The sequence below is a fragment of the Balaenoptera borealis genome, assembly GCF_965194805.1.
Source record: "Balaenoptera borealis genome assembly, chromosome: 2".
Lineage (NCBI taxonomy): Eukaryota > Metazoa > Chordata > Mammalia > Artiodactyla > Balaenopteridae > Balaenoptera > Balaenoptera borealis.
Genome location: NC_138867.1, coordinates 43,176,384 through 43,202,309, shown reverse-complemented (window position 1 = coordinate 43,202,309; position 25,926 = coordinate 43,176,384). Strand labels below are relative to the sequence as shown.

The 25,926-nt window shown below is 38.4% G+C and overlaps 1 protein-coding gene across 8 annotated transcripts in view; it reads left to right on the top strand.

Moving 5' to 3' along the window:
• The window catches only part of ARL15 (ARF like GTPase 15), a 538,502-nt gene that overhangs the window by 348,652 nt on the left and 163,924 nt on the right, over window positions 1-25,926 (top strand). The window contains exon 6 of one of the 8 annotated variants that reach the window (XM_082382486.1): window positions 12,912-25,686. The exons of 6 other annotated variants lie outside the window; for them this stretch is intronic. In XM_082382486.1, coding sequence (XP_082238612.1) covers window positions 12,912-12,926 — 15 coding nt within the window. In that variant the 3' untranslated portion in view covers window positions 12,927-25,686. Of the gene's footprint in view, window positions 1-4,373; window positions 8,021-12,911; window positions 25,687-25,926 lie in introns of those variants that run through there. One more of the 8 variants, XM_082382485.1, reaches the window with a different exon arrangement.

Genomic DNA, 25,926 nt, shown 5'->3' with positions numbered 1-25,926 from the left:
AGTCTTTACAGTGCTTCTTCAATATATCACAGCTAACATCATGTGTGATTAGTCACACATGAGGACACCGAGGTTTCAAAGAGTAAAGTTTCCCAATGTCACATGACTAACGGGTGGAAGATCAGGGTCCCATGCAGACCTGTCTGTCTCTAAAGCCTGTGGTCTTCCTGCTCCCACACTCTGCCTCCTCGCCCTGCTGTCTGATGCTGAGTATGTCAGCATCGCTTCTCTGGGCTTTTCTAATTCATCTACAAATTGAGGGGGGTGGCCTGCAAGGTCCTCCCTAGCTCTAAACCTCTATGTTTATGGTTAGTGGAATGAGAAGACTACATTTTACTTTAACATAAATTTATTTGACTTTACATTTAATAGGAATGGCTGTATATTTCAAGTTTAAATATATATTTACATATTTCTGCAGTCAGGAATTTCAGATTATATAAACCTTTTTGTTTTCTCAACTCATTTTTCAGGTGCTTTGGAATTTCACTGCTGTTCTTTTTAACATATGGTGTTTGCAAGAGTGAAGTTGGAAATTTTTATTCAAATGTTCATTTTTTTCCCCCTATATTATTCTGTCTCTGTTTAACCCTTCTTGGTGTGCTGAGAATGCCTGAATCGGAGGTAGTTTGAGGCAATGAAGCAAAACAAAATTAAATAATCCATTTGGTGGTTAAACCCTCAACCTTGACCTAAGCAAATTGAAGTAACAAAGCAAAGATGACATTAAGGAGACTACAAATCCCTGGTTCTAAGAGTTTATAATCCACAAGATAAACTGACTGATGTCAGTGTATGTCTAACTCACGTGTGCATACTCAATGAGCAGCAAGTATATCAGTGTTCACAGCTGCAAAGCAATAGTGGTGCAGAAACCAGGGTGACAGTGGAGATAGCAGTGGTCTCTTAGAACAGGAAGTGGAAAAGATGGGAGACAACAGTGGGCAGGATGGAGTTGCTTAGGAGTGAGGTCACAATTTGTATGTCCATGAGGCAGGACTTTGAAAATGGGTGAGTGGAGAAGAGAGGGCTGACCCTCCTTGGCCACTCCCAAGCCTATTTATTCTTGGCAAGTGCTCTTCAGCCCTGGGTCCGCAAGACTACTGCCTCCTGAGCTGTTGCCCAGGAGCCAACCTTCAACCTTTATTTCTCACCCCTTCCGTTCTAAGTGTCAATTCCAGCGCTAAGAAGGGAAACACAGAAGAATCAAACTCATCTCAGCTTTCCTCTGGATAATATAAGTTAATTGGACTCCTTCTAACCATGCTTTTCTCATCTCCATTTTGCTCATTTGATATTCTTTGAGCACCTTATATTTACGAGACATTTTGCTAGGCCCTAGGTATATAGTAATGAAGAAAAGAAATAGTACCTGAGCTGATGAATTTCTAGTAGGTGAATGAGAAAATTTAAAAGTCGAGAAGGGAATACAAATAATAAGCACAGAAATCAAGAAAAGGGTACGGTACTGGGAGAGAAAATAGCTGAGAGTGCAGCAGGGAGCTGTTCACTAGATGATGAGGTCATTTCTTTATTTCATCCCTTTCCTCATATATTCCAAGTCTCTTGCTCAAACTATTTGACCACTCCCTTCTGGACTTTTCCTAAAGCCTCATATCTAGGCTGTCTGTCTGTGGAATTGATAATATTTTAAAACTCCTTTTAGTTAAAACCCAAGTGTTTATTCAAGCCATGTTATGTGTCTGTCTCTGTGCTAGGCGTGCTGGTGTTTACCATGGAGATCTAAGGCACCGTAAGAGCCCTGGAAAGCTCCGTGTTCATTTTCTATCCATTACTCCCTGTGCCATGCCCTTCGTCATGATCTTTATCTCCCAGAGACCACAGAGCACGGGATCAGGAGTCGGGGTCGCCATCTTCCTTTTTCCTTACTGCCACTTCCAGAGCATCTCTCTTCCAATTAAAAATCCCAACTTCTTCATTTTATAAGCCAGCATACAATTCTACCTGCTACCCCTCTTGAGGCATTTTTTACAACCTCCTGTTCATTCTGCCCATCATTCATTGATGCTTTTGAGCACCTGGTTTGACTCTTCTTCCCATGGCTCCGTCTTTCATTCTTGGAAACTCCAGGTAGAAAGTTCATCCAGCCCCCTGGACTCTCAGTTCCTTGAGCTCCTTTTTTCTAAGTCTTTACTTTACTCTACCTCAGCCACCCTCTCTGAGGCCATTTTTTCCCAAACCTTGTCATCATGAGTAGCCACTCTACCTCTAAAATCTCATTATCAGGTGCTGTAGCTTTGACCATCACTTCCCATGTTTTCAACTTACTTACTCCACACCTGCGTATGAATAGTTGAGCATGACAGGGGGAAAAAATGGACAACAGTCCCAACTGGCCTCTCATTAAATTGGTAGCCAGAAGGCTCAAGTAGCCTCAGATTTCCTGGCAATCCTACTATTTTCCCTGGTCCGTTCTCCTGTCACAAACCTCTACCATCTCCTCCCCCTTCACAATGAATGACCTTGATTCCTATTTCACTGAGAAGATAGAAACCATCAGAAAAGAACCTTCATCTTCCCATGACCAAATCTACTAACGTGCTTTACCCACTGCCTTTCTGTGTATCTCTTTCACCTCCTGAGGTTACACTTTCTTTCTGGCATCACCAGTTTTTTCTCCTCTCTAGTGGATCATTCCAATCAGGATATAAACATGCTATTATATGGCCTATTAAATTTTTTTTGATCCTTTCTTTTCCACACCTCTGCCTCTCCTCCAACCAGCTCCTTTCTTGACTCTGCAAGCACACGCAGTAAAACTCCTAGAGAGAATATTTACTGTTTATCTGCTGCCTCTAGTTCGTCACCTCTCATTCCCTCTTCACGCCACACCAATCAGTCTTCTTGTGGCCAGACTCCTGAGCAGTCCACATTAGATCCATCATTTCCTGAAGCACTTTCTTCACCTCTTCATGTTGGAATGCAGACTTCAGGTCTTGGACCTCTTCTCCATCTACATTCCTGGGTGATCTCATCTTTCCTGTGGTTTTAAATACACTGATGATTTGTTCATTTATCTCTCTACTTAAAGCTCTCCATCAAGAGACTAGTCCCATGCTTCCTTAGCTTCCCCACTAGTATGTTTGATGGCATCTTACATTTAAGGCCAAAAGACTTCTTCACTTTTCCCTATCCCACCAAGCTCAAACCCAACTTCTCTTCCAGTGTTTTCATCTCAGTGAAAGTAGCATCTTTTCCAAACCCCCTCCCCATTTACCCAGTTCCGAGGCACCAGTTTCTCTCATCACCCACATGAGCAAGACCAGTTGGTTTTATCTTCAGAATATATCCCAAACCCGTCTACAGTGTTGCCACCCTAGTCCAAGCAACCATTCCTACCTGGATTCTTGTAACTGCTTCCCACCTGGTCTCTCTGCTTCCACTCTTGCCCTCTTACATTCAAACCACTGAAGCCCATGATCTTCCACTATGTCAACCAGATCCTGTCACTCCCCTTCTGAGAACCCTCCAGTGGTTTCTCGTCACATATAGAATAAATACCTGCCTTGATCCAGACTGTAAGTGAGCTCACCCTTGCCTAGCTCTCTAACTCCCTTTTCTTCTGCTTTCTGCATCATTTGCTAAGTTCCAGTTACATTCTCAGTCTAATACATGTTTTCTTTGATTGTTTTGCTACATAAAATTACATTTGAGTAAAGAAAGAAAACCTACCGTACAGGAGCACTCTTTTCCTTTTTTAATTTAATTTTTATTTTATATTGGAGTATAGTTGATTTACAATGTTGTGTTAGTTTCAGGTGTACAGAAAAGTGATTCAGTTATACATATACATACATCCATTGTTTTTTAGATTCTTTTCCCATATAGGTTATTACAGAATACTGAGTAGAGTCCCCTGAGCTATACAATAGGTCCCTGTTGGTTATCTATTTTATATATAGTGTGTGTATGTTAATCCCAACCTCCTAATTTATCCCTCACCCTCTGCATTTCCCCTTTGGTAACTGTAAGTTTCTTTTTGAAGTCTATGAGTCTGTTTCTGTTTTGTAAATAACTTCATTTGTATCATTTTTTTACATTCCACCTATGTGATATCATATGATATTTGTCTTTGTCTGACTTATTTCACTTAGTGTGATAATCTCTAGGTCCATCCATGTTGCTGCAAATAGCATTATTTCATTCTTTGAACCATAATTCGAAAAGATACATGCAACCTGATGTTCACTGCAGCACTATTTACAGTAGCCAAGACATGGAAGCAACCTAAATGTCCATCGACAGATGAACGGATAAAGATGTGGTACATATATACAATGAAATATTACTCAGCCATAGAGTAGCACATTTAACCTTATCTTCCTGTGAATCTCTTGCTTACTCCTGCTCAGGTTTCTGCTGGGACGTCACCTCCTCAGAAAAGGCTTCCTTGATACCCTCTCAAAAATAGCTGCCCTGGCCACTCCTGCCTCCAGAAATGCTCTGCTTTCTTACCGTGCTTTAATTTTCTTCAGAGCACTTACCATTTTATGAAATTATATTTTAAATACATTCCTTTTCAAAATGTATTTACGAGAGGTGGGCCTGGTCAGGATGTTTCCTGTGAGCATAACAAAGCTGGAACTTCAGTCTCAGAAATAAAGATCAAGCACACAGCACCTTCCAACAAGTCCCACGGAGGCTTGGGTGGCCCAGGAGAAGGTGGGTGTCTCAGGAGTTCATTATCTGGCTCCATGTGGCTGACAGGGTCTTGGTGCTCTGGCCAGGTGTCAGGCCTGAGCCTCTGAGGTGAGAGAGCCGAGCTCAGGACATTGGTCCACCAGCGACCTCCCGGCGCCATATAATATCAATCGGCGAGAGCGCTCCCAGAGATCTCCATCTCAACGCTAAGACCGAGCTCCACTCAATGACCAGCAAGCTCCAGTGCTGGACACCCCATGCCAAACAACTAGCAAGACAGGAACACAACCCCACCCATTAGCAGAGAGGCTGCCTAAAATCATAATAAGTTCACAGACACCCCAAAACACACCACCAGACGTGGTCCTGCCCACCGGAAAGACAAGATCCAGCCTCATCCACCAGAACACAGGCACCAGTCCCCTCCACCCCGAAGCCTACACAACCCACTGAACCAAACTTAGCCACTGGGGGCAGACACCAAAAACAACGGGAACTATGAACCTGTAGCCTGTGAAAAGCAGATCCCAAACACAGTAAGTTAAGCAAAATGAGAAGAAGGAGCAAGGTAAAAACCCACCAGACCAAACAATGAAGAGGAAATAGGCAGTCTACCTGAAAAAGAATTCAGAGTAACGGTAGTAAAGATGATCCAAAATCTTGGAAATAGAATGGAGAAAATACAAGAAACATTTAACAAGGACCTAGAAGAACTAAAGAGCAAACAAACAGTGATGAACAACACAATAAATGAAATTTAAAATTCTCTAGAAGGAATCAATAGCAGAATAACTGAGGCAGAAGAATGGATAAATGACCTGGAAGATAAAATAGTGAAAATAGCTACTGCAGAGCAGAATAAAGAAAAAAAGAATGAAAAGAATTGAGGACAGTCTTAGAGACCTCTGGGACAGCATTAAACATACCAACATTCAAATTATAGGAGTCCCAGAAGAAGAAGAGGAAAAAAAAGGGACTGAGAAAATATTGGAAGAGATTATAGTTGAAAACTTCCCTAATATGGGAAAGGAAATAGTCAAGGAGAATCCAAGGAGAAACACGCCAAGACACATATTAATCAAACTATCAAAAATCAAATACAAAGAAAAAATATTAAAAGCAGCAAGGGAAAAGCAACAAATAACATACAATGGAACCCCCATAAGGTTAACAGCTGATCTTTCAGCAGAAACTGTGCAAGCCAGAAGGGAGTGGTAGGACATATTTAAAGTGATGAAAGGGAAAAACCTACAGCCAAGATTACTCTACCCAGCAAGGATCTCATTCAGATTCGACAGAGAAATTAAAACCTTTACAGACAAGCAAAAGCTAAGAGAATTCAGCACCACCAAACCAGCTTTAGAACAAATGCTAAATGAACTTCTCTAGGCAGGAAACACAAGAGAAGGAAAAGACCAACAAAAACAAAAACAAAACCATTAAGAAAATGGTAATAGGAACATTCATATCGATAATTACCTTAAATGTAAATGGATTAAATGCTCCAACCAAAAGACATAGACTGGCTGAATGGATACAAAAATAAGACCCGCATATATGCTGTCTACAAGAGACCCACTTCAGACCTAGGGACACATACAGACTGAAAGTGAGGGGATGGAAAAAGATATTGCATGCAAATGGAAATCAAAAGAAAGCTGGAGTAGCAATTCTCATATCAGACAAAATAGACTTTAAAACAAAGACTATTACAAGAGACCAAGAAGGACACTACATAATGATCAAGGGATCAATCCAAGAAGAAGATATAACAATTGTAAATATTTATGCACCCAATATAGGAGCACCTCAATATATAAGGCAAATGCTAACAGCCATAAAAGTGGAAATCAACAGTAACACAGTAATACTAGAGGACTTTAACACCCCACTTTCACCAATGGACAGATCGTCCAAAATGAAAATAAATAAGGAAACAGAAGGCTTAAATGACACATTAAACAAGGTGGAATTAATTGATATTTATAGGACATTCCATCCAAAAACAGCAGAATACACTTTCTTCTCAAGTGCTCATGGAACATTCTCCAGGATAGATCACATCTTGGGTTACAAATCAAGGCTTGGTAAATTTAAGAAAATTGAAATCGTATCAAGTATCTTTTCCAACCACAACGCTATGAGACTAGATATCAAGTACAGGAAAAAATCTGTAAAAACTACAAACACATGGAGGTTAAACAATACACTACTTAATAACCAAGAAATCACTGAAGAAATCAAAGCAGAAGTCAAAAAATACCTAGAAACAAATGACAGTAAAAACACGACAACCCAAAACTTATGGGATGCCGCAAAAGCAGTTCTAAGAGGGAAGTTTATAGCAATACAATCCTACCTCAAGAAACAAGAAAAATCTCAAATAAACAAGCTAACCTTACACCTAAAGCAATTAGAGAAAGATAACCAAAAAAACCCAAAGTTAACAGAAGGAAAGAAATCGTAAAGATCAGATCAGAAATAAATGAAAAAGAACTGAAGGAAACAATAGCCAAGATGAATAAAACTAAAAGCTGGTTCTTTGAGAAGATAAACAAAATGGATAAACCATTAGCCAGACTCCTCAAGAAAAAAAGGGAGAAGACTCAAATCAACAGAATTAGAAATGAAAAAGGAGAAGTAACAACTGACACTGCAGAAATACAAAGGATCATGAGAGGTTACTACAAGCAACTGTATGCCAATAAACTGGACAACCTGGAAGAAATGGACACATTCTTAGAAAAGCACAACCTTCCGAGACTGAACCAAGAAGACATAGAAAAAATAAACAGACCAATCACAAGCACTGAAATTGAAACTGTGATTAAAAATTTTCCAACAAACAAAAGCCCAGGACCAGATGGCTTCACAGGCAAATTCTATCAAACATTTAGAGAAGAGCTAACACCTATCCTTCTCAAACTCTTCCAAAATATAGCAGAGGGAGGAACACTCCCAAACTCATTCTATGAAGCCACCATCACCCTGATACCAGAACCAGAAAAAGATGTCACAAAAAAAGAAAACTATAGGCCAATATCACTGATGAACATAGATGCAAAAATCCTCAACAAAATACTAATAAACAGAATCCAGCAGCACATTAAAAGGATCATACACCATGATCAACTGGGGTCTATCCCAGGAATGCAAGGATTGTTCAATATACGCAAATCAATCAATGTGATAAACCATATTAACAAACTGAAGGAGAAAAACCATATGATCATCTCAATAGATGCAGAAAAAGCTTTCAACAAAATTCAACACCCATTTATGGTAAAAACCCTCCAGAAATTAGAAATAAAGGGACCTTACCTCAACATAATAAAGGCCATATATGACAAACCCACAGCCAACATCGTTCTCAATGGTGAAAAACTGAAACCACTTCCACTAAGATCAGGAACAAGACAAGGTGGTCCCCTCTCACCACTATTATTCAACATAGTTTTGGAAGTTTTAGACACAGCAATCAGAGAAGAAAAAGAAATAAAAGGAATTCAAATCAGAAAAGAAGTAAAACTGTCACTGTTTGCAGATGACATGATACTATACATAGAGAATCCTAAAGATGCTACCAGAAAACTCCTAGAGCTAATCAATGAATTTGGTAAAGTAGCAGGATACAAAATTAATGCACAGAAGTCTCTTGCATTCCTATACACTAATGATGAAAAATCTGAAAGAGAAATTAAGGAAACTTTCCCATTTCCCATTGCAACAAAAAGAATAAAATACCTAGGAATAAACCTACCTAAGGAGACAAAAGACCTGTATGCAGAAAACTATAAGTCACTGATGAAAAAATTAAAGATGATACAAACAGATGGAGAGATATACCATGTTCCCTGGATTGGAAGAATAACATCATAAAAATGACTATGCTACCCAAAGCAGTATACAGAGTCAGTGCACCCCCTATCAATCTACCAATGGCATTTTTCACAGAACTAAAAATTTAGAACAAAAAATTTCACAATTTGTATGGAAACACAAAAGACCCTGAATAGCCAAAGCAATCTTGAGAAAGAAAAACGGAGCTGGAGGAATCAGGCTCCCTGACTTCAGACTATACTACAAAGCTACAGTAATCAAGACAGTATGGTACTGGCAAAAAACAGAAATATAGATCAATGGAACAGGACAGAATGCCCAGAGGTAAACCCACGCCCATATGGTCACCTTATCTTTGATAAAGGAGGAAAGAATATACAATGGAGGAAAGACAGCCTCTATAATAAGTGGTGCTGGGAAAACTGGACAGCTACATGTAAAAGAATGAAATTAGAACACTCCCTAACACCGTATACAAAAATAAACTCAAAGTGGATTAAAGACCTTAATGTAAGGCCAGACACTATAAAACTCTTGGGGGAAAACATAGGCAGAACACTCTATGACATAAATCACAGCAAGACCCTTTGTGATCCACCTCCTAGAGAAATGGAAATAAAAACAAAAATAAACAAATGGGACCTAATGAAACTTAAAAGCTTTTGCACAGCAAAGGAAACCATAAACAAGTCGAAAAGACAACCCTCAGAATGGGAGATAATATTTGCAAATGAAGCAACTGACAAAGGATTAATCTCCAAAATATACAAGCAGCTCATGTGGCTCAATATCAAAAAACAAACAACCCAATCCAAAAATGGGCAGAAGACCTAAATAGACATTTCTCCAAAGAAGATATACAGATTGTCAACAAACACATGAAAGGATACTCAACATCACTAATCATTAGAGAAATGCATGTCTAAACTACAGTGAGGTATCACCTCATACCAGTCAGAATGGCCATCATCAAAAAATCTACAAACAATAATTCTGGAGAGGGTGTGGAGAAAAGGGAACCCTCTTTTACCGTTGGTGGGAAAGTAAATTGATACAGCCACTATGGAGAACACTATGGAGGTTCCTTAAAACACTAAAAATAGAACTACCATACGACCCAGCAATCCCACTATTGGACATATACCCTGAGAAAACCATAATTCAAAAAGACACATGCACCCCAATGTTCATTGCAGCAGTATTTACAATAGCCAGGACATGGAAGCAACCTAAGTGTCTATCAACAGATGAATGGATAAAGAAGATGTGGCACATATATACAATGGAATATTACTCAGCCATAAAAAGAAACAAAATTGACCCAACACAGCCAAAAATAAATAAATAAATAAATAAAAATTAAAAAAAAAAAAAGAAACAAAATTGAGTTATTTGTAGTGAGGTGAATGGACCTAGAGTCTGTCATACAGAGTGAAGTAAGTCAGAAAGAGAAAAACAAATACCATATGCTAATACATATGTATGGAATTTAAAAAAAAAAAAGGTTCTGAAGAACCTAGGGGCAGGACAGGAATAAAGATGCAGGCGTAGAGAATGGACTTGAGGACACGGGGAGGGGGAATGGTAAGCTGGGACGAAATGAGAGAGTGGCATTGACATATATACACTACCAAATGTAAAACAGATAGCTAGTGGGAAGCAGTCGCATAGTACAGGGAGATCAGCTCGGTGGTTTGTGACCACCTAGAGGGGTGGGATAGGGAGGGTGGGAGGGAGATGCAAGACGGAGAGGATATGGGGATATATGTATACGTATAGCTGATTCACTTTGTTATACAACAGAAACTAACACACCATTGTAAAGCAATTATACTCCAATAAAGATGTTTAAAAAAAAATGTATTTACTTGCATACATTCAGTCGTCCCAATAGAATGTCCTCTCCAGGCTAGCAGGGACCCTGTCTGTGTTATGGCTGCACTGTGTCGCCAGTACTTACACAGTGCTATCACGCAATAGGCTCTCAATACATCTTTGTTTAGAGAGTTAGTAATTCTATCATCTCTCACTTAAAAGTTTTTTCTTAAAAAATAAGCTCTGATACACTGCAGTCACAAAAACCCTAAAATTCTAGTGTCTTCAAGCAACAAAGGTTTCTTTCTTATTCATGCTACCTTTCCATTACACCCAACAGGGGAGACCATGTGTTCTTTCATGATCACACAGAGACTCAGGCTGAGAGCATGACCACCAGCCTGAACATTGCCATTTGCCGTGGCAGAGGGCAAGGGAGAGCAGGAGTGGGAATAGGGGTCTTGCGCTGGCCATTAAATCCTCCAGTTAGCACTTCCACTCACTATTTCTTGATCAGTACTGGGTACACAGCCCCACCCAACTTCAGGGAACCAGGCAGTATGCAACTACCAGGTGTCCAGAAACAGAGCCAGAAATGTCAGGGAGTAGCAGTGACAATGACCACAATCATATTACAAAAAATATGCAAGCTACAGGAGGAAAAAAAGCCCATTTACTACCCTCTCATTTTGATATAACCTCAATCATCACTTTATACATTTTTCTTTTCTTTGTTTTTTAAATATTACACATACATTTTTCTTTCTTTTAGATCGTGAAGTCTGTAATTCACACATAAAATAACATAAGCAACTCTACAGTCTTAATGTTGATATTTTGCTATATTTATTTCATAGCTCAGTTATTTTTTAAGTTGAAACTTTATAAATAACTACTTGATTCTGTTCCCCTCCCTACCTCCTAAATGGTAACTGCTGTTTTGAAGTTGGGGTATATTATTTTGTTATCTTTCTGCAACTTGCCTTTAGTTCACATTTTTTAAACGCTGCATAAGTAATTCTTTGTGTGAAACTACCACAACTTCCACGTCTGCTTATATTGCTTTTATTCCTAATGCTATCTGTGGGCTACCTACCTTCTTTAATTACTTACTGTGTCCCAGGCCCTCTGCACATTTTTATATACCTGCACAAATCCTTCTCTCTTCATGTAAGTTACTCTCTACTTCTAAGATTATCTTGTCTGATATTTGACATAAGTAGTATATATACAGAGAGAGGCATCATGTTTCTATTGTATTGTTGGAAACCTTGAACATGTTTATCTGCGATACCACTCTGTCTTAGAGTTCAAACTCTCTGTGAACCACATCTGTGCAGTCCTCTCTCTTCAGTACCAGATGCAATTAGGCTCTAAGAGACAGTTGCTGGAGACAGTCAGAGGTGAGCATCCTGCATAGGAGTGGCCCACCCCCCCGCCCCCAAGTGGAAGCGAGATGAGGGAGCGAGAAAAAAAGGGAGAAGCCAGTGACAACGCAGAGAGGAACCACCAAATGTATAAGCTGTGCCTCATCGGGAACATGCATCTGGCCTGCTGTTATCTACTAGTTCAGACGTGAAGTAGACTTGGATTCTGTGGGTTCCTGTTATGGAGAATTGACCCAGGCAGAGATTCATTCTGCCGGAGCTATCGGAGTTTGTCATTTCTAGAGTTTTTTGGCAGAACCAGGAGTAGGCATCACTTACCTTCATGTACTTGGCTAAAATCCTTGAAAATCTTTTTTGACTCATAAGAAAACAATTTAAACCCAGTAATCCTTTGCTTCATTTATTTTTAATGACAAGCCCATTCTGTAGGGTTTTTCTGCATGAACTTACCCGACCTCCTTTAAAAGAAAACTCTACCTCGGATGTGGAATTTTATTTGTTCCATTCTGTTCTTCTCTAAGAACAGTAAGTTTTCCATATATTTCTGTATACATAATCCTTTTTTAAAGGGTCCTGGGCACATTTTATTGTGAATTTGGCAATGGCTTAATGAAGTGTAATGTTAGATTTCTTCATATTTTAAGTATTTTCTTTTAAAAAATCATACAGAAGTAAAGGGAAAGGAGAAGGAGGAAGAAAGGAAAAGAAGAATGACTAATGCTTTGGTTTAACAAATAAATAACATTAAGAAATAAACCACTGAGATTTTGTAAGGTAAAAAATCTGTCACATCTCATTATTATGAAAATAAGTAATAAAATATTCATCTCACAGGCAGTTCAAAGGAATCCCATTGACTAAACTTGGTAATTAATCGGTAACCTTTAATGATCAATATAATAAAGTTTTTTCTTGTAAAAGCCTGACCTAGTACAATTTTCAATGAAACAGTTTGCTTTTACAGAACAATAAAACTACAAGGACATCTTGAGAATTAAGTCAGCTGCATGATATGATTATTAAACTATTTGCTGTTAAATGTACATTCAAATTATTGGAAGTTCAAAAGAAATGACATCACATTAGAAATACTTTTTCTATTTTTCATATTAAACATAGACGTTCCAAAAGTTATGGGCATAAGTGAAGTGTGTGTGTTTCTCTTTCCTTTTTTTAAAATCCATCATTGTTCTCTGTTAAATGTAGAAGCATGATGTCTAACTTCTATATCTACGAAAGTTTAGAAATAACCTATGGACATTTAATGATACTAGACCATGCATAATGAGTGAATTCCTGTTAACTGCATTTCATACTGAGGAAAAGTTCTTCAAATATGTGTAAGTAACCCCCATCAGAGTAGCTGGCTTTTTCTTAGCCATCTTTGGCACTTTGATTCCTACCCTTGATCTCTTTCAAAGTTGATTTTATTAAATTGCTCAAAGGTAAAGAGAAAAGTTTTGAATTTTTTTTCTTTTAACAAATGCAAATCTGTTATGTCCCTGTGGGAATTAAGCAGTACCATAGCACTGGTTGGTCTGGCTTTAAAAATTAAGGCTTTTAATTGTTTTATTTTCAAGCAAAAATCAAAATGTTTGTTCTCTTTTCTGGATAAATCTCTGGGTAACATATCTAAATTACAGATTGCTATGCATATTTGTTAGAATTAGAGAGTACTTAATTTTAATATTTTATGATTATTAACCCATAGACCTCAAATGTGAGGGACTCATGAGTGATATAGTATCTAACTTTCTATTTGCAATACTGAACATTATGCCTGAGTATTTTCCTCAGTCCGAGAACCATGCTGGCTCCGTATCCATCATTTGTGTTATTAAAATAGCTTCATAAAATAGACAAGTAACAAGGATTTACCATATAGCATAGGGAAATGTATTCAATATCTTGTAATAACCTATAATGAAAAATAATCTTATATGTATGTGTGTATGTGTGTGTGTGTGTATATAAAACTGAATCACTTTGCTCTACACCTGAAACTAACACAACATTGTGAACCAACTATACTTTTAAAAAAATCCCTTCCTACTTGTGGTAAAGCCAATATATATTCTAGGTGGAGAATTGAATGATACAGAAGATGGGCTTTCTAAGAAACACTCAGTATACATTTGAAGTATTTGGGTTCCCTAATCATTAAAATACATCGGTTATTTTGCTTAAAATCTTTGAGAGAATTAGAAGCTTAAAGGGCTAGAATGCCTTTGGGATGGTTTTTACCCAGGTAATAATCTCCCAAACTTGTTTTGTCTTTGTTTAAATGACTGTGAAAGACAGGATATTTGTAGGAAGTAAATATAATTGATCAATTCATTCTTATGGCTTTCAAGCAGAATATTTTCTATAATGCCAGAAAAATTGCAAAGATGAAGCATGCATGCACTTTAAAGTCCAAAAGGTGAATATGTGAGCTAATGCAAAAAATGTAACTTTTAACACAGGGAAACACAGGAGGGAAGGCAACCTTACACAAGAGCAAACTTGTGAAGAGAAAAACTTTAACAGCATTAGTAACAAACTGATGTCAGTAAAATGAAAACTGATATACAAGCATTAACATGAAATATGACTGTGGGAAGATACAGGAGATAGGTAGTACTTTCATACGGAAAATTATTGGAAAACAGTAATTCCCTAAGTGAAAGGAAAGGTGAAGGTACTTGAATGAAAAATAACAATTTCCTTTTTATTCAGCATAACAATGAATGCATTTGGAGCTCTTCCTAAACCTAATCTGATTAACGATGCTTAATTTGGATAGTTGAGGGAAGTGTATTCTGGAAGAAATGCAACCAAGATACCATTTGGGTGTGAGTCTAAGAGTCTTCACCATAACTGACAGAGAGGAAATCTCTAATACATTAAAGAATTTTAGTGTAATTTTATGATGCTGGGAAATCTGTATGGAAAATGGGAAAGATTCACATAACCATAGAAAAATAATGCTAATTCATCCTGATTAACTCTAAACACAGAACCAACGAACTGAGACTAACGTATGTGGTCAGACAACAAAGTGATGACTACTACAAATACCAATAAGAAGAATTTTTTTTTTTTTTAATGTTTAAACAACCTGGTTAAGAGATGGTTGGAACATCTAGGACAAAAGCTTGTTGTGTGCAAAATAATGTAATGGTTATTGGTAAGAAAATGTATGCAGGCTGTTGTGGAAATATCTGATGTCTTAATTCTTTGTACAATAAAGTAAGAGTATCTACCCACTCATGCAGTGGGGAGGTCCCCTAAGGCAGTGGGCTCCAACCTTTTTGGCACCAGGGACCTGTTTCGTGGAAGACGATTTTTCCATGGACGGGGTCAGGGGGATGGTTCAGGCGGTAACGCGAGTGGTGGGGAGCGATGGGGAGCCGTAGATGAAGCTACGCTCACTCGCCTGCTGTGAGGCCTGGTTCCTAACAGGGCACGGACCGGTACCGGTCCAAGGCCTGGGGGTTGGGGACCCCTGCCCTAAGGTAAGTATGTAGTACTGCAGTTCAGTAGCTCACCAAGTGTTTTTGGTGTCACAGGCATTACAAGCCAGTTTACATTTTTTTATTTTTTATTTTTTTAACAGGATGTTAACCAAGGAGAGCTATGTGTAAACCACCTCTTGTAACTGGGGGGAAAAAAAGAAAGAAAGAAAAATAAAATTTTTTAAAAGTTCTATTGGAAGAGACATACAAATGAGAGCAAAATTTGTGGGCTCTCCTAAGTTCTAAGTACCATATTATCTGAGGGTGTTTATCTTAATAATCTTCTGGATCGAGAGAAAATTATTTCTACTCTCATGAGAACAAATATGAACACTGATCTGACCTTGATATAAACGGCCCCAGGAATTGTTTACCCCCAAGTGGTGATGATATTGCTGTTGTACAGTTGTGTGCTGTGTGGACTGGGAAGGCCCTTAAAAGCTCCCGTGCTTTCTTTGCCCTTTCGTAGCCTACCCCTCACTGCATAGACGAGACATCCTTGCTGGTGGTGGTGTTATTTTGATAACTTATTTTGCACTTACATGAGGGTTTTTTCTCTTAAATATTGAAAGCTGTTTAAACTACTGAGCTAAGAGTTATCCTGGAAAAGAAAAACCAGTGTAAATGTGCTAGAAACCAAATGAGACTTTTTTTTAACCCCACGTCAGACTCTGTGTGTGTGTGTGTGTGTGTGTGTGTGTGTGTTGTACTGATTCCACGATAACCTTTTATCTCCTGGACACTTAATTTGTCATTTAGGACATCTGTGGTTAGGGATAGAAGGCCCATTTTGTAATTGGTCACCATGCCAGAGGCGAAAGCCATGCCATTAGCCTCCGCGGAGGGAGAGCTCTTGGCAGGGTTCACTGTCAGTGGGTGTTTTTTTCAGTTCTGTCAGGTCTCTGTTCCCTTGGGGGAATTTGTACCCAACGAGTATTGAGTTTTTTCTGTTGATTTTTTTCCAAAAGCATGTGTTTTCTGCATTCCAATTTTATGGTTCCCTGCGAAGGAGGAACATTTTCTTTCCTTATTTGGTTTGGATTTGATTAGCAATGTTTGGGATTAGTTTAGTCTTTTTAAAGCGAAACAAGTGAGGGGTAGCAGAGGGTGATCGAAACCACCCTGAGCAGGCAAGCAGAGTCCTGGTCCCAGCTTTTCCTCCAGCCAACCCCAGCAGAGAGGCTCACCTGCTTAACTGAGTCCCGACATTAGGTTGGACGCAGATGAAATGCATGGATAGATGAAAACATTGGGCACTCAACCTTTAATGAATTTCAAAATTCTATATTCCTTGTAATAATAATGATAGTAACAACGACAGTGCTAGCAGCTCTCAAGTACTTTTTAGATGTTCTTTGTAATTCCCATAACAAGCCTGAAAGATAGGTACATATTATTTTTCAGAGAAGGATGCAAAAGTTTGCTCATTATCATACAGGTAGCAAATGGCAAAGCCAAGACTGAGATTCAGGCTAGTCCACCTCCCTGAGGTTGCCCCAATACTCTGGTCGCTCAGGCTAGACAGTGGGGTAGTAGATGCACATAGGTTTTATTTGTTTGTTTGTTTGTTTTTAATTTTTATTTTATATTGGAGTATAGTTGATTAGCAATGTTGTGTTAGTTTCAGGTGTACATTAAAGTGATTCAGTTATACATATACATGTATCTATTCTTTTTTAAATTTTCTTCCCATTTAGGTTGTTACAGAATATTGAGCAGAGTTCCCTGTGCTATACAGTAGGTCCTTGTTGGTTATCTATTTTAAATATACTAGTGTGTACATGTCAATCCCAAACTCCCAATCTATCCCTTCCCCCTTGAGAACCATAAGTTTGTTCTCTGTCTGTGAGTCTGTTTCTGTTTGTAAATAAGTTCATTTGGATCATTTTTTCAAGATTCCGCATATAAGTATGATAATCTCCAGGTCCATCCATGTAGCGGCAAGTGGCATTATTTCATTCTTTTTAATGGCTGAGTAATATTCCATTGTATATGACACATAGGTTTTAGAATCAGCTTAGCTTTAAAACTCAGCCTTATTCAAGCCATGTGACCTTAGGCAAATTGTCCACCCTTTCTCTAAGCATTGTTAAACTGTGATGTGAGCAAAATCACATCTACATCATAAAGTTGTTGAGGAGAAATGCACAGAAACATGTAAAGCACTCAAAATAGGCAAGTGTGAAGCAAATGGTAGCTTTTGACTTTGATGCTTATTTATAATCATTATTTCTAAGGTCTAACATGAAAATATTTATATAAAGAAATATTTTATATGATTATATTTTATATAAATATCAAGAAATATTATCTTATTAGGTCTTATATATGCATCTTGTTCTAAAAGCTAATTTTTTCCTAAACTTTTTTTTGTTGTTGTTAGTTTTCTTCCTCTTCTCTGAGATTACAAATAAATGTCTGAGATTATCTAGGATTTGTGGTGGTGTTACTGTTTGCTTTGGGGGAATATGGCTATCAAAATGCAAATCAGACATGAATAAATTCCCCACACACGGTCAATTGGCCCTCTGCACCCTCCAGATTTACCAAGGAATCCAGAAAACACTTAACCACATTCCAAAGGATTTCTCTCAACAACTCATGGAGAGCTTACTATCTGATGGGCACTACCCCAGGCACTGAGGTTTGGGATATTTCCAAATGTAAAGGTCCACCAACTGTGCTCAAACAAGAGAGTGATACAGCCTAGACCCCTCTAAAGAGGATAAGCTTGCGTTTGTACTCTTGAGTCAGCTAGTAGTTAAATAGGATTCTGCCAGTATTTATTTTCTTTTTTGTCAATAACCTGAAACTATTTAAATCAAAGACCTATCACTACTTCTATTCCTCACAAGTGTGGATCTCCTTATTAGCAGACACTGCTCCTGGATGAGAGGAGGTGTAAAGAAAACAATTCCTTCCGTCAGTGGGAAAATAATCCAAGAAAAAGTGTTAGGATGTGAGTGTGTTTACCAAGAAACAAGTAACACCCAAGGGACTACTATTATTTAATAGCTTTTCTACACTCGTTTAGTAAGTGGCTTAATTCTTTACTCGGACACTGGTCTGCATCCACTAAGTGGTAATAGTATCTTAATTGTGATCCACTTTCCCTTTTTATCCCTGTTCACTCTTCAGTTCCATGTCTTTATTAAGGACATTTCTGAAAAATGCCACCTCTGGGAAAGGGCTCTGGATTCACTCATGTGAGAACTCTTTTCTGCATAATTAGCCTAATTTTTAAAAATCGGATCATAGCCATCATTGTCCCAGTATGTTTTAACTCTGTGATGTTACCAGCTTGAATACTGAATTTGAGGCAGTCAACCTTCCTAAAGAAAGATGTATACTGTGCTTTATGCATCATCACTGAAAGAATTTTGCTTTGAAGCCTAGTGTGAACACTTAATTTTTATTTGCTATTATAAAAGAGTCTCTTTGAGCTGACAAATATGAAAATATGACTGTGATTTCGGCAGGAGTCCAGAAACTTTAGAGAGAATGATGCTTTTATCTTTTGAAAGTCTTTTGACTACTGCATTATTCTATTAATAGATGGAAAATGGGTAATAACATCCTTTAAGACCTTCTTCTATTGGAACTGGTCTTCCCACAAACTGTAGTGAAAAGATGTATGTGTCAAGTGGTAAGAGTTTAATGTACATTTATTTAAATCTCCCGTCTTTGGGCAGCCATTAAATTTATTTAAGAGCTCTGTGTGGCCTGGTTTCCATTTTTTCTCCATTTATATACTGTCCTCCCTAGAATTTCAGTTAAATGATAAAAAAATTATACTTTTAAGTTGATGCGCAGTTGTGTACTAAGGTTTCTCATGAAATGACAGTAAGGAAGCCCTGAGCTAAGTGGCAGCTTCCCTGGCACCCAGGAATTCTGCATTTGTCTTTATAGAGTCTGCCAATGTGTCCATCTCCAGGTGCAGTGGCTTATAAAAGCAGTATGGCTCAGTATCTCCTGTTGGAACAAATAAAGGCTTAATGAAGGGTTAAGTGACACTCCAGAGGGAATATTTTCCTAGGCCAACTAAATGTACATACATACTGGTCTTAGGAAACATTTCTACGAACATCTATCAAAAGGGCTTTAATTAAATAACTATAATAATTTCAATGTTTATTTAAAACCCCAGGTGAAATCTTAATGATTTCCTTTTCATGAAAATTGTCAGAGTAAAAGAACATGCAATTATTTTACCAATCCTGACTGATTTTGAGTTCAAGCTTAAGGGATTCTGCCCACACAGCACTCATTTTTATAACTTTGGGAATCTTCATAATCTAGATTTAGCCCTTTGGGCATTGCTAGTTAAGCCAGATTTTGGAAATATCCTTCAACTGTTATTGTGAAAATATGCTATATCAACCACCATCTTCTAAAACTGAACTAAGCAATGTAGAAGAAAGCATAGATTCTCATTGGGAGAAATCCTTAAACTTGATGTATATTGAGAAGACTTTTGTTAGTGTTCATTCTAGTGCATTTGAATGCTTTTTCTTAACCTTCACTGATAAAAGGAAAGCTTTCTCCTGATGGTCAAGATCTGTGAGGGAATGCTATTCCAACTATACCCTCCCTATGTCCCATGTCCTTTTTCCTTCTAGATTCAATTAATCCTTTTTCTCAGTGGGTAATTCTACCCATGCCTCCATGCCCTGACTTTGGAAGATTGAGAGCATGAAGCAAAGGCAGGTAGGGTTATTGTTTTTGGAAAAGACCCTGAAGTTTGTCCCAAAAAGTAATGTCAAAAGAGTATAGCAGAGATGCTCGGTCCTCTTCTAAATAAAAGTTTTTCATTTGTTTCTTTGTTAGAAATTACAGCTTTGACTCTGTGATAACTATGACCTTAAGTTTCCGTGCTTCTATAAATCCTTTCAAATAAGCCCAGTTGTACCCAATAAATTTGGAGACATTTGGGAGACCAGAGGGATTTTAAGACAGGGCTCTATTTGCTAGAAGTGGATCAGAAATTGGTGGGGCTTTAAACGTCCTTTGCCCCAGCTCTTCTACGTTTTACGTGCAATTTCTTGAGCTCCTTCATCTTAGACAATCGCACATTTAGCCTCTATTTGCAATTCTTCGTTCCCTATGGCCTGCTTTGTGACTGCCAGCCACATGTTCCGATCTCAAAGGCTTCGTTAACTCCCTACTGACACTGCGTCCAGCGCGTTACCTATAACCAATATCACAGTGAATGATAAAGACCACAAACATTGGCTACAGCCTGCTTTCAGTTTCCAGATTTGGCTTTCACCCAGTACTTTTGATCAAGGCACAGAGTCTTCCAGAATGTTTATAATTTCGTAGCACCACTTCATTGGCGTAAATTTGTTCCTCAACCCAGATGGTGATCTGCTTACGAAGGTTTTTTCTTCCTTGCTTATTTGTAATTTCAAAGCCTGGGATTGGGAATAGTAGGTCCATTTTGTAACTGGTCTTTGTGCCAGAGGTAAAAGCCATTGGCAAAGCTCTTCAAAGAAGGGGGAGCTGTTGGAAGGGCCAGGGGCTAGTGGGAGGTACTCAGTTCCGTTTGGTTTATACTCCCTTGGGGGGATTTGTATCCAAAGCATTTAAGTTTAGTTTTCTACTGCCTCCTCTCACCCTCCCCAAAAGCATATGTTTTCTGCATTCTTTATCCTGGTTCTCTCTCAATAAGCAGAAGTTCCCTTCCTTATAAGGTTTAGATTTGTTTGAAAATGCTCACGGCTATGATTTTTTTTTTTGTTACGTTGCAATATACGGCCACCAGGGCCGCCCCTTCTTAGTTTATCAAGTAAATACAAACGCTAATGTACAAAACTGAATTTTGAGATCCAGCAAAGTGTGGACTAATCTCCAGAAACCATACATTATGTAAAATAATCATAAAGACAAGTGGCAGTCTAAGGCCAGTAAGCGAGTTAGGGTAAGCCTGACCCATCAAAAAGTATATTTTCCATTAACGAGCTGCTGTACCAAGTGTGCAGAGTACAGAAAATGTGTAAGAGGCAAGAGGTATAATTAGCCAACCTACAGGCTTATTTGGAAGACAGTTATTGGAACAAACAAACAAACACAAAACCTACCTACCGGGATGAGAAAAAGAAAGGCTTGTGGGGTAGAGTTAGAAGAAATGAAATGCCTGACTCCTGGTCATTCTCATTTTGTTTGGTTGTCATTGAGCTTTTATGCTGTTGAGGAAATTGCAACGTACTGTGTAGGAAAATGTATATAGCTTTTATATTATTTCTGTGATAAACGGTGGAAGAAAATAAAGGGGCCAAAGATGAGGGAGATGAGATTGGCACCAATAAAGGTATCTATTGCTATGGCTTACTTTAGCAGGAAGATCCAAATTGAGCATGGCTGCCTAGTGCCAAAACTATTCTCAAGTCTAAGATATGGTATAAAAATAAAAGTAAGCTCCCTAAAGATTTGTAGGAGACTACATCAAGCACATTACCTATCTTGATGGAATTAAATTACTTAATCCTTCATTAAATCTTAAATTATTTGTTTCAACAGAACAAATTGTATACTATATACACTTGAAGTGGTAGGAACATCATTCACATAATAATTTGTGTAGATGGCATCCTGGTGTCACACTGTACAAAACCTGTTGGGCTAGACGCAGCAACCCACACTGGAGGAAAGATTAAATTTGAGAGAATTTTCCCCCTAAGTTTTTCGTAATAATATAAGCCTGTTTGTCAATAGCATATATTAATAGCATATAACTTACATTAATATTTGTCCTCTTTGTAAGCCATGTAAAGCTGGGACTATCCATTTATGTTCATAAGGAATTGATTTTGAGACTATTTATAATCACAGTTTATGGTTTCTGGAAGCCTTAATCTATGACGGGTGTAAAGCCTTCCATGTTTATACTGTTCCCTTTACTCAGGTATTAGGAACAACATCATTTATTCTCATGGAACCCTTTTTAGGTAGAAATAAATAAAAGCATGGAGGGTGAATCTAGTGCCCAGAATTCCTGAAGGAATCTGTGACACCATCTTTCCGCTTATTTGCTTGTTTTTCAAACAGATTTTTATTGAATTAAACTGGCATCAACATGGCTTATTTCCCTCTACCAGTTTATATCTCTTCTACGGGGAAACCACTTGAATGTGAAAGGTTTCAATGATGCTCTATGATACTGGATAATTTAAGAAACCAGTGAGCTCTTCTGTAGTTGTCTTATTCATAGGAGTGTCTTCTAGAGTCGGCACGTGCTTAAAAGTCGACCTAAGAAAATACTCCCCCAATATGTTGAGCAACCTAGAGTGTGTCCTTTACTGAGTCTTGAAATGAACTCTAATACCAAAAGCAATATCTTCTACCTCCTTTCTACTAAATGTATCTCTTGCATTTAGGAGAAGTGATGCCTATTTTCATGGAATATTCCATGAAATAAGTAGGCTTATTGAAACTTATGTGAATGTGGGGAAAGGTTTGTTGCCAAAGGATGGTAAATTTCATCTCTCTCAAAGGACCCTTTCCTTCTCAGGCTCTTTGAAGCCCTGAAGATATCTCTCAGATGATGGAGAAATGTCGGCAAGTTTGTAGCAACAGGAAGAGAAGCCGTAGGCTGCTTAGTGAAGATGGAGATCTCTAGATAACATTCAGTTTTAAGAGATACAACAATAAAAGGGGTCTGTCTCTTCTTTTCTTTCCCTTATTTTCTTTTCTTTTTTCTGGTAGCCAACACAGTATACATTGAGTGGGAAGAGGTCGCCTATGTGGGCATGTGATTTGTAGATTTATTATGAAAATATATTTTTTATTTTATTATTAAAAATTTAATTTGAGTAGTGCTGGCAATCCATCTTTATTTACACCAGGTTCTCCAGGTATTTAATATCATTGGTCTTTCATCTGAAACTCCCTGTGAAATTATTAGGCTCCCCATTACTCACAGTAAGTGGATCAGCCCATCCCAAGAACAGGGTGTAAAGAAAGAGAATACTTCACTTAGTAGCAAGTGTGTCCGCTGTAAACTATCGTGTGATTTTTTTTCTTTCCTTCTATGCAATAGAAAAATATAAGCTCTGCTGTGCCTTTCTTTCTATTTGCACGCTGCCACACTTGTGCCTTGCAAGAGCTGCTTTGATTGAGAAGCCAGACCAGCATGTGCATCAGTCCCAATGATGGGATCCGCCCATTTATTGTAATCCACTGGGCCTTCCACCCTGACTCTCATGGCCAAGTTCCTCAATACTGCTATACATAAAATGTTTTGTTTTTTACAGTGCTCTCATATAAGAGAATTATCTTTTAGGATCTAAACTTCAAAAAGGGGAATTAATCTTGCACAGTGATAGAAAAGCTATTTTTTTAATTGTTACCTACTCCTGATTCAGTAGCTTGGTAAAAAAAACAAAACAAAACTCACAGTTATTATTTGCTAAAAAACATGTATAGTAAACTATAGTTTTATAGTTTCCAGAGTGCTCATTTTTTATAACAATTTTTGAGTGGCGTAAAGGGCATTCACAATTATGCTGACTTTTGTTTGACCCATAAAAGAAATACACATTCTGGTTGTGCTTTTCTCAAATGACTTCAACCACCAATACTTTACGTACCTCTTGACTTTTCAGGGCAAGACATTTCGTTTTAAAATACTTCCATGTAAGGAACAATAATATTTACCCTTACTTCCTCCCTCTGTCCCTCTTTCCTTCTATCTGACCAGTCTGCATATCGTTACGTATTCATTTTTTAAAACTTACTCCCCCATCTGGAATGCTTATCTAAACAAAGAATTAGATAACCCTGAGGAGTAAAGCTAAGAGAACAGTTTCCCTTTACCTGTATAAAAACTCTGAAGGTGATCTTTCTTGGGTATTCTGTATTTCTGTTTATAGAAGAAAAGAATGAAATTTCAGAAACAAAATTACAGTGCTTTTGCTAAAGCATAAATACATGGGCTCTCTCCAGATGGGCAAATTCATTAGTCCTAAAGCAGACATCCCAGTGATCATGGGGCTTTGGATGACACCATTTTTACAGTAGAAAGTCATTTCATTCTGAAGGGGGCCAAAGCAGCGGGCTTTGGTTACAGAAGTGAGTTATGTGGTATAGACATCTGGAGGTGAGGAAAGAGCGCAGAAAGTTTGCATGAACTTTGCTGAGCCTTATATGATATTCTTCTTGAACCAGTTAATCCTGGGAGCCATTTCCTGGAATAACAAAGTCCTTGGGATTTTTTTTTTCAAATACATCCATACTTACAGAGAGAGAGAGAGTATATGAATGAATACTAGTGATAATTTGTAGAATTTGGATAACTGGCTGTATTTGTAAAGTCCTCAAAGTTGAGTCTCAATTTATGCCTCATATTTCTAAAGGGTATTTAGCAAAGCCTCTTCCTCTCCTTAACCTGAAATGATTTGATGAATTTTAATCCATTATTATCCATGCTTCATAGGGGGTTTAGGGAATTAAAAGTGAAGAGAAAGATCTGAGGAGTCTCCTTTCTAGAGAGATCATGGCCAGAACAGTGACAATGATTTTCTACCCAAATGCTTACCTTTACCCTGCAATTAAAAAAAAAAAAAAATTTAATCCGAGTGCTGATCCTAAAATACTGCCCTCATTTAGTGTCTAAACTACTCAAGAAACCATCCATCCCTCCCCACCTCCTGGAGCCTTTTCTGGCATCCAGATGCCTCTGTTCAAATCTGACCTATAATCAAAGGCCCATCATGAACCCTGCCTCCTCCACGGAGACTCCAGGAACTTGAGTTACCATCAGGCCATCTCTGCGCTCATCGCGAGGGTAGAGCTAAATAACACGAGCTGACATTTATGCAGTGCCTCCTACACTCCCGGCACTAAGCTAAATGCTTCCCATGCAGCCTCTCACCTCGTCCACAGGATAACCTAAAGGCTAAGGGATGTTATTGTCACCATACAGATGAAGAAACTAAAGCTCAGGTGAGTTAAGAGACATACTCAAGGTCAAGTAGTTAGGAAAGGCAAAGCCAGAATTCGAGGGGCCAGGGGCCACCACTCTGTACACCACCTTGAGTTGCTGCCTCGTTCAAATCACAGATTTGGGGCTCTTGATGCTGTTTTCATCACACTATCCTTGGTCCTGCATCCTTTCCTTGTTACATGCTTTTAATTTCGAGTTTCCAAACACAACTACCAAGACTCTAAGTTCCATGTCCTTTTTTTGTCTATGCTCATTTTTCAGGAGCAGAACATGGTCCTACATGTGTGGTCCTAGATGTGTGTCATAGTACATGTGTGGTCAATGTTTGCTGAAGTTTATAAGATCCAATACCGTCAATTTTCCACTCAGGAACTGGTTAAGTGACTTGCATTTTGTCCCAAAGTTAGTAAGCACCATGAGAAACAAAATCTCCAAGAACAAAAAAAAAGTATCTGTAATTTAGGGCAAATGAGTAAGTTAAAACTTCAGAATTAAAAATAGACTTGAAAACTGATGCTTCAAAGGACACACTTTTTTTTTTTAATTTATTATTTATTTTTGGCTGTGTTGGGTCTTCGTTTCTGTGCAAGGGCTTTCTCTAGTTGCGGCAAGCGGGGGCCACTCTTCATCGCGGTGCACGGGCCTCTCACTATCGCGGCCTCTCTTGTTGCGGAGCACAGGCTCCAGACGTGCAGGCTCAGTAGTTGTGACTCACGGGCCTTGTTGCTCCGCGGCATGTGGGATCTTCCCAGACCAGGACTCGAACCCGTGTCCCCTGCAT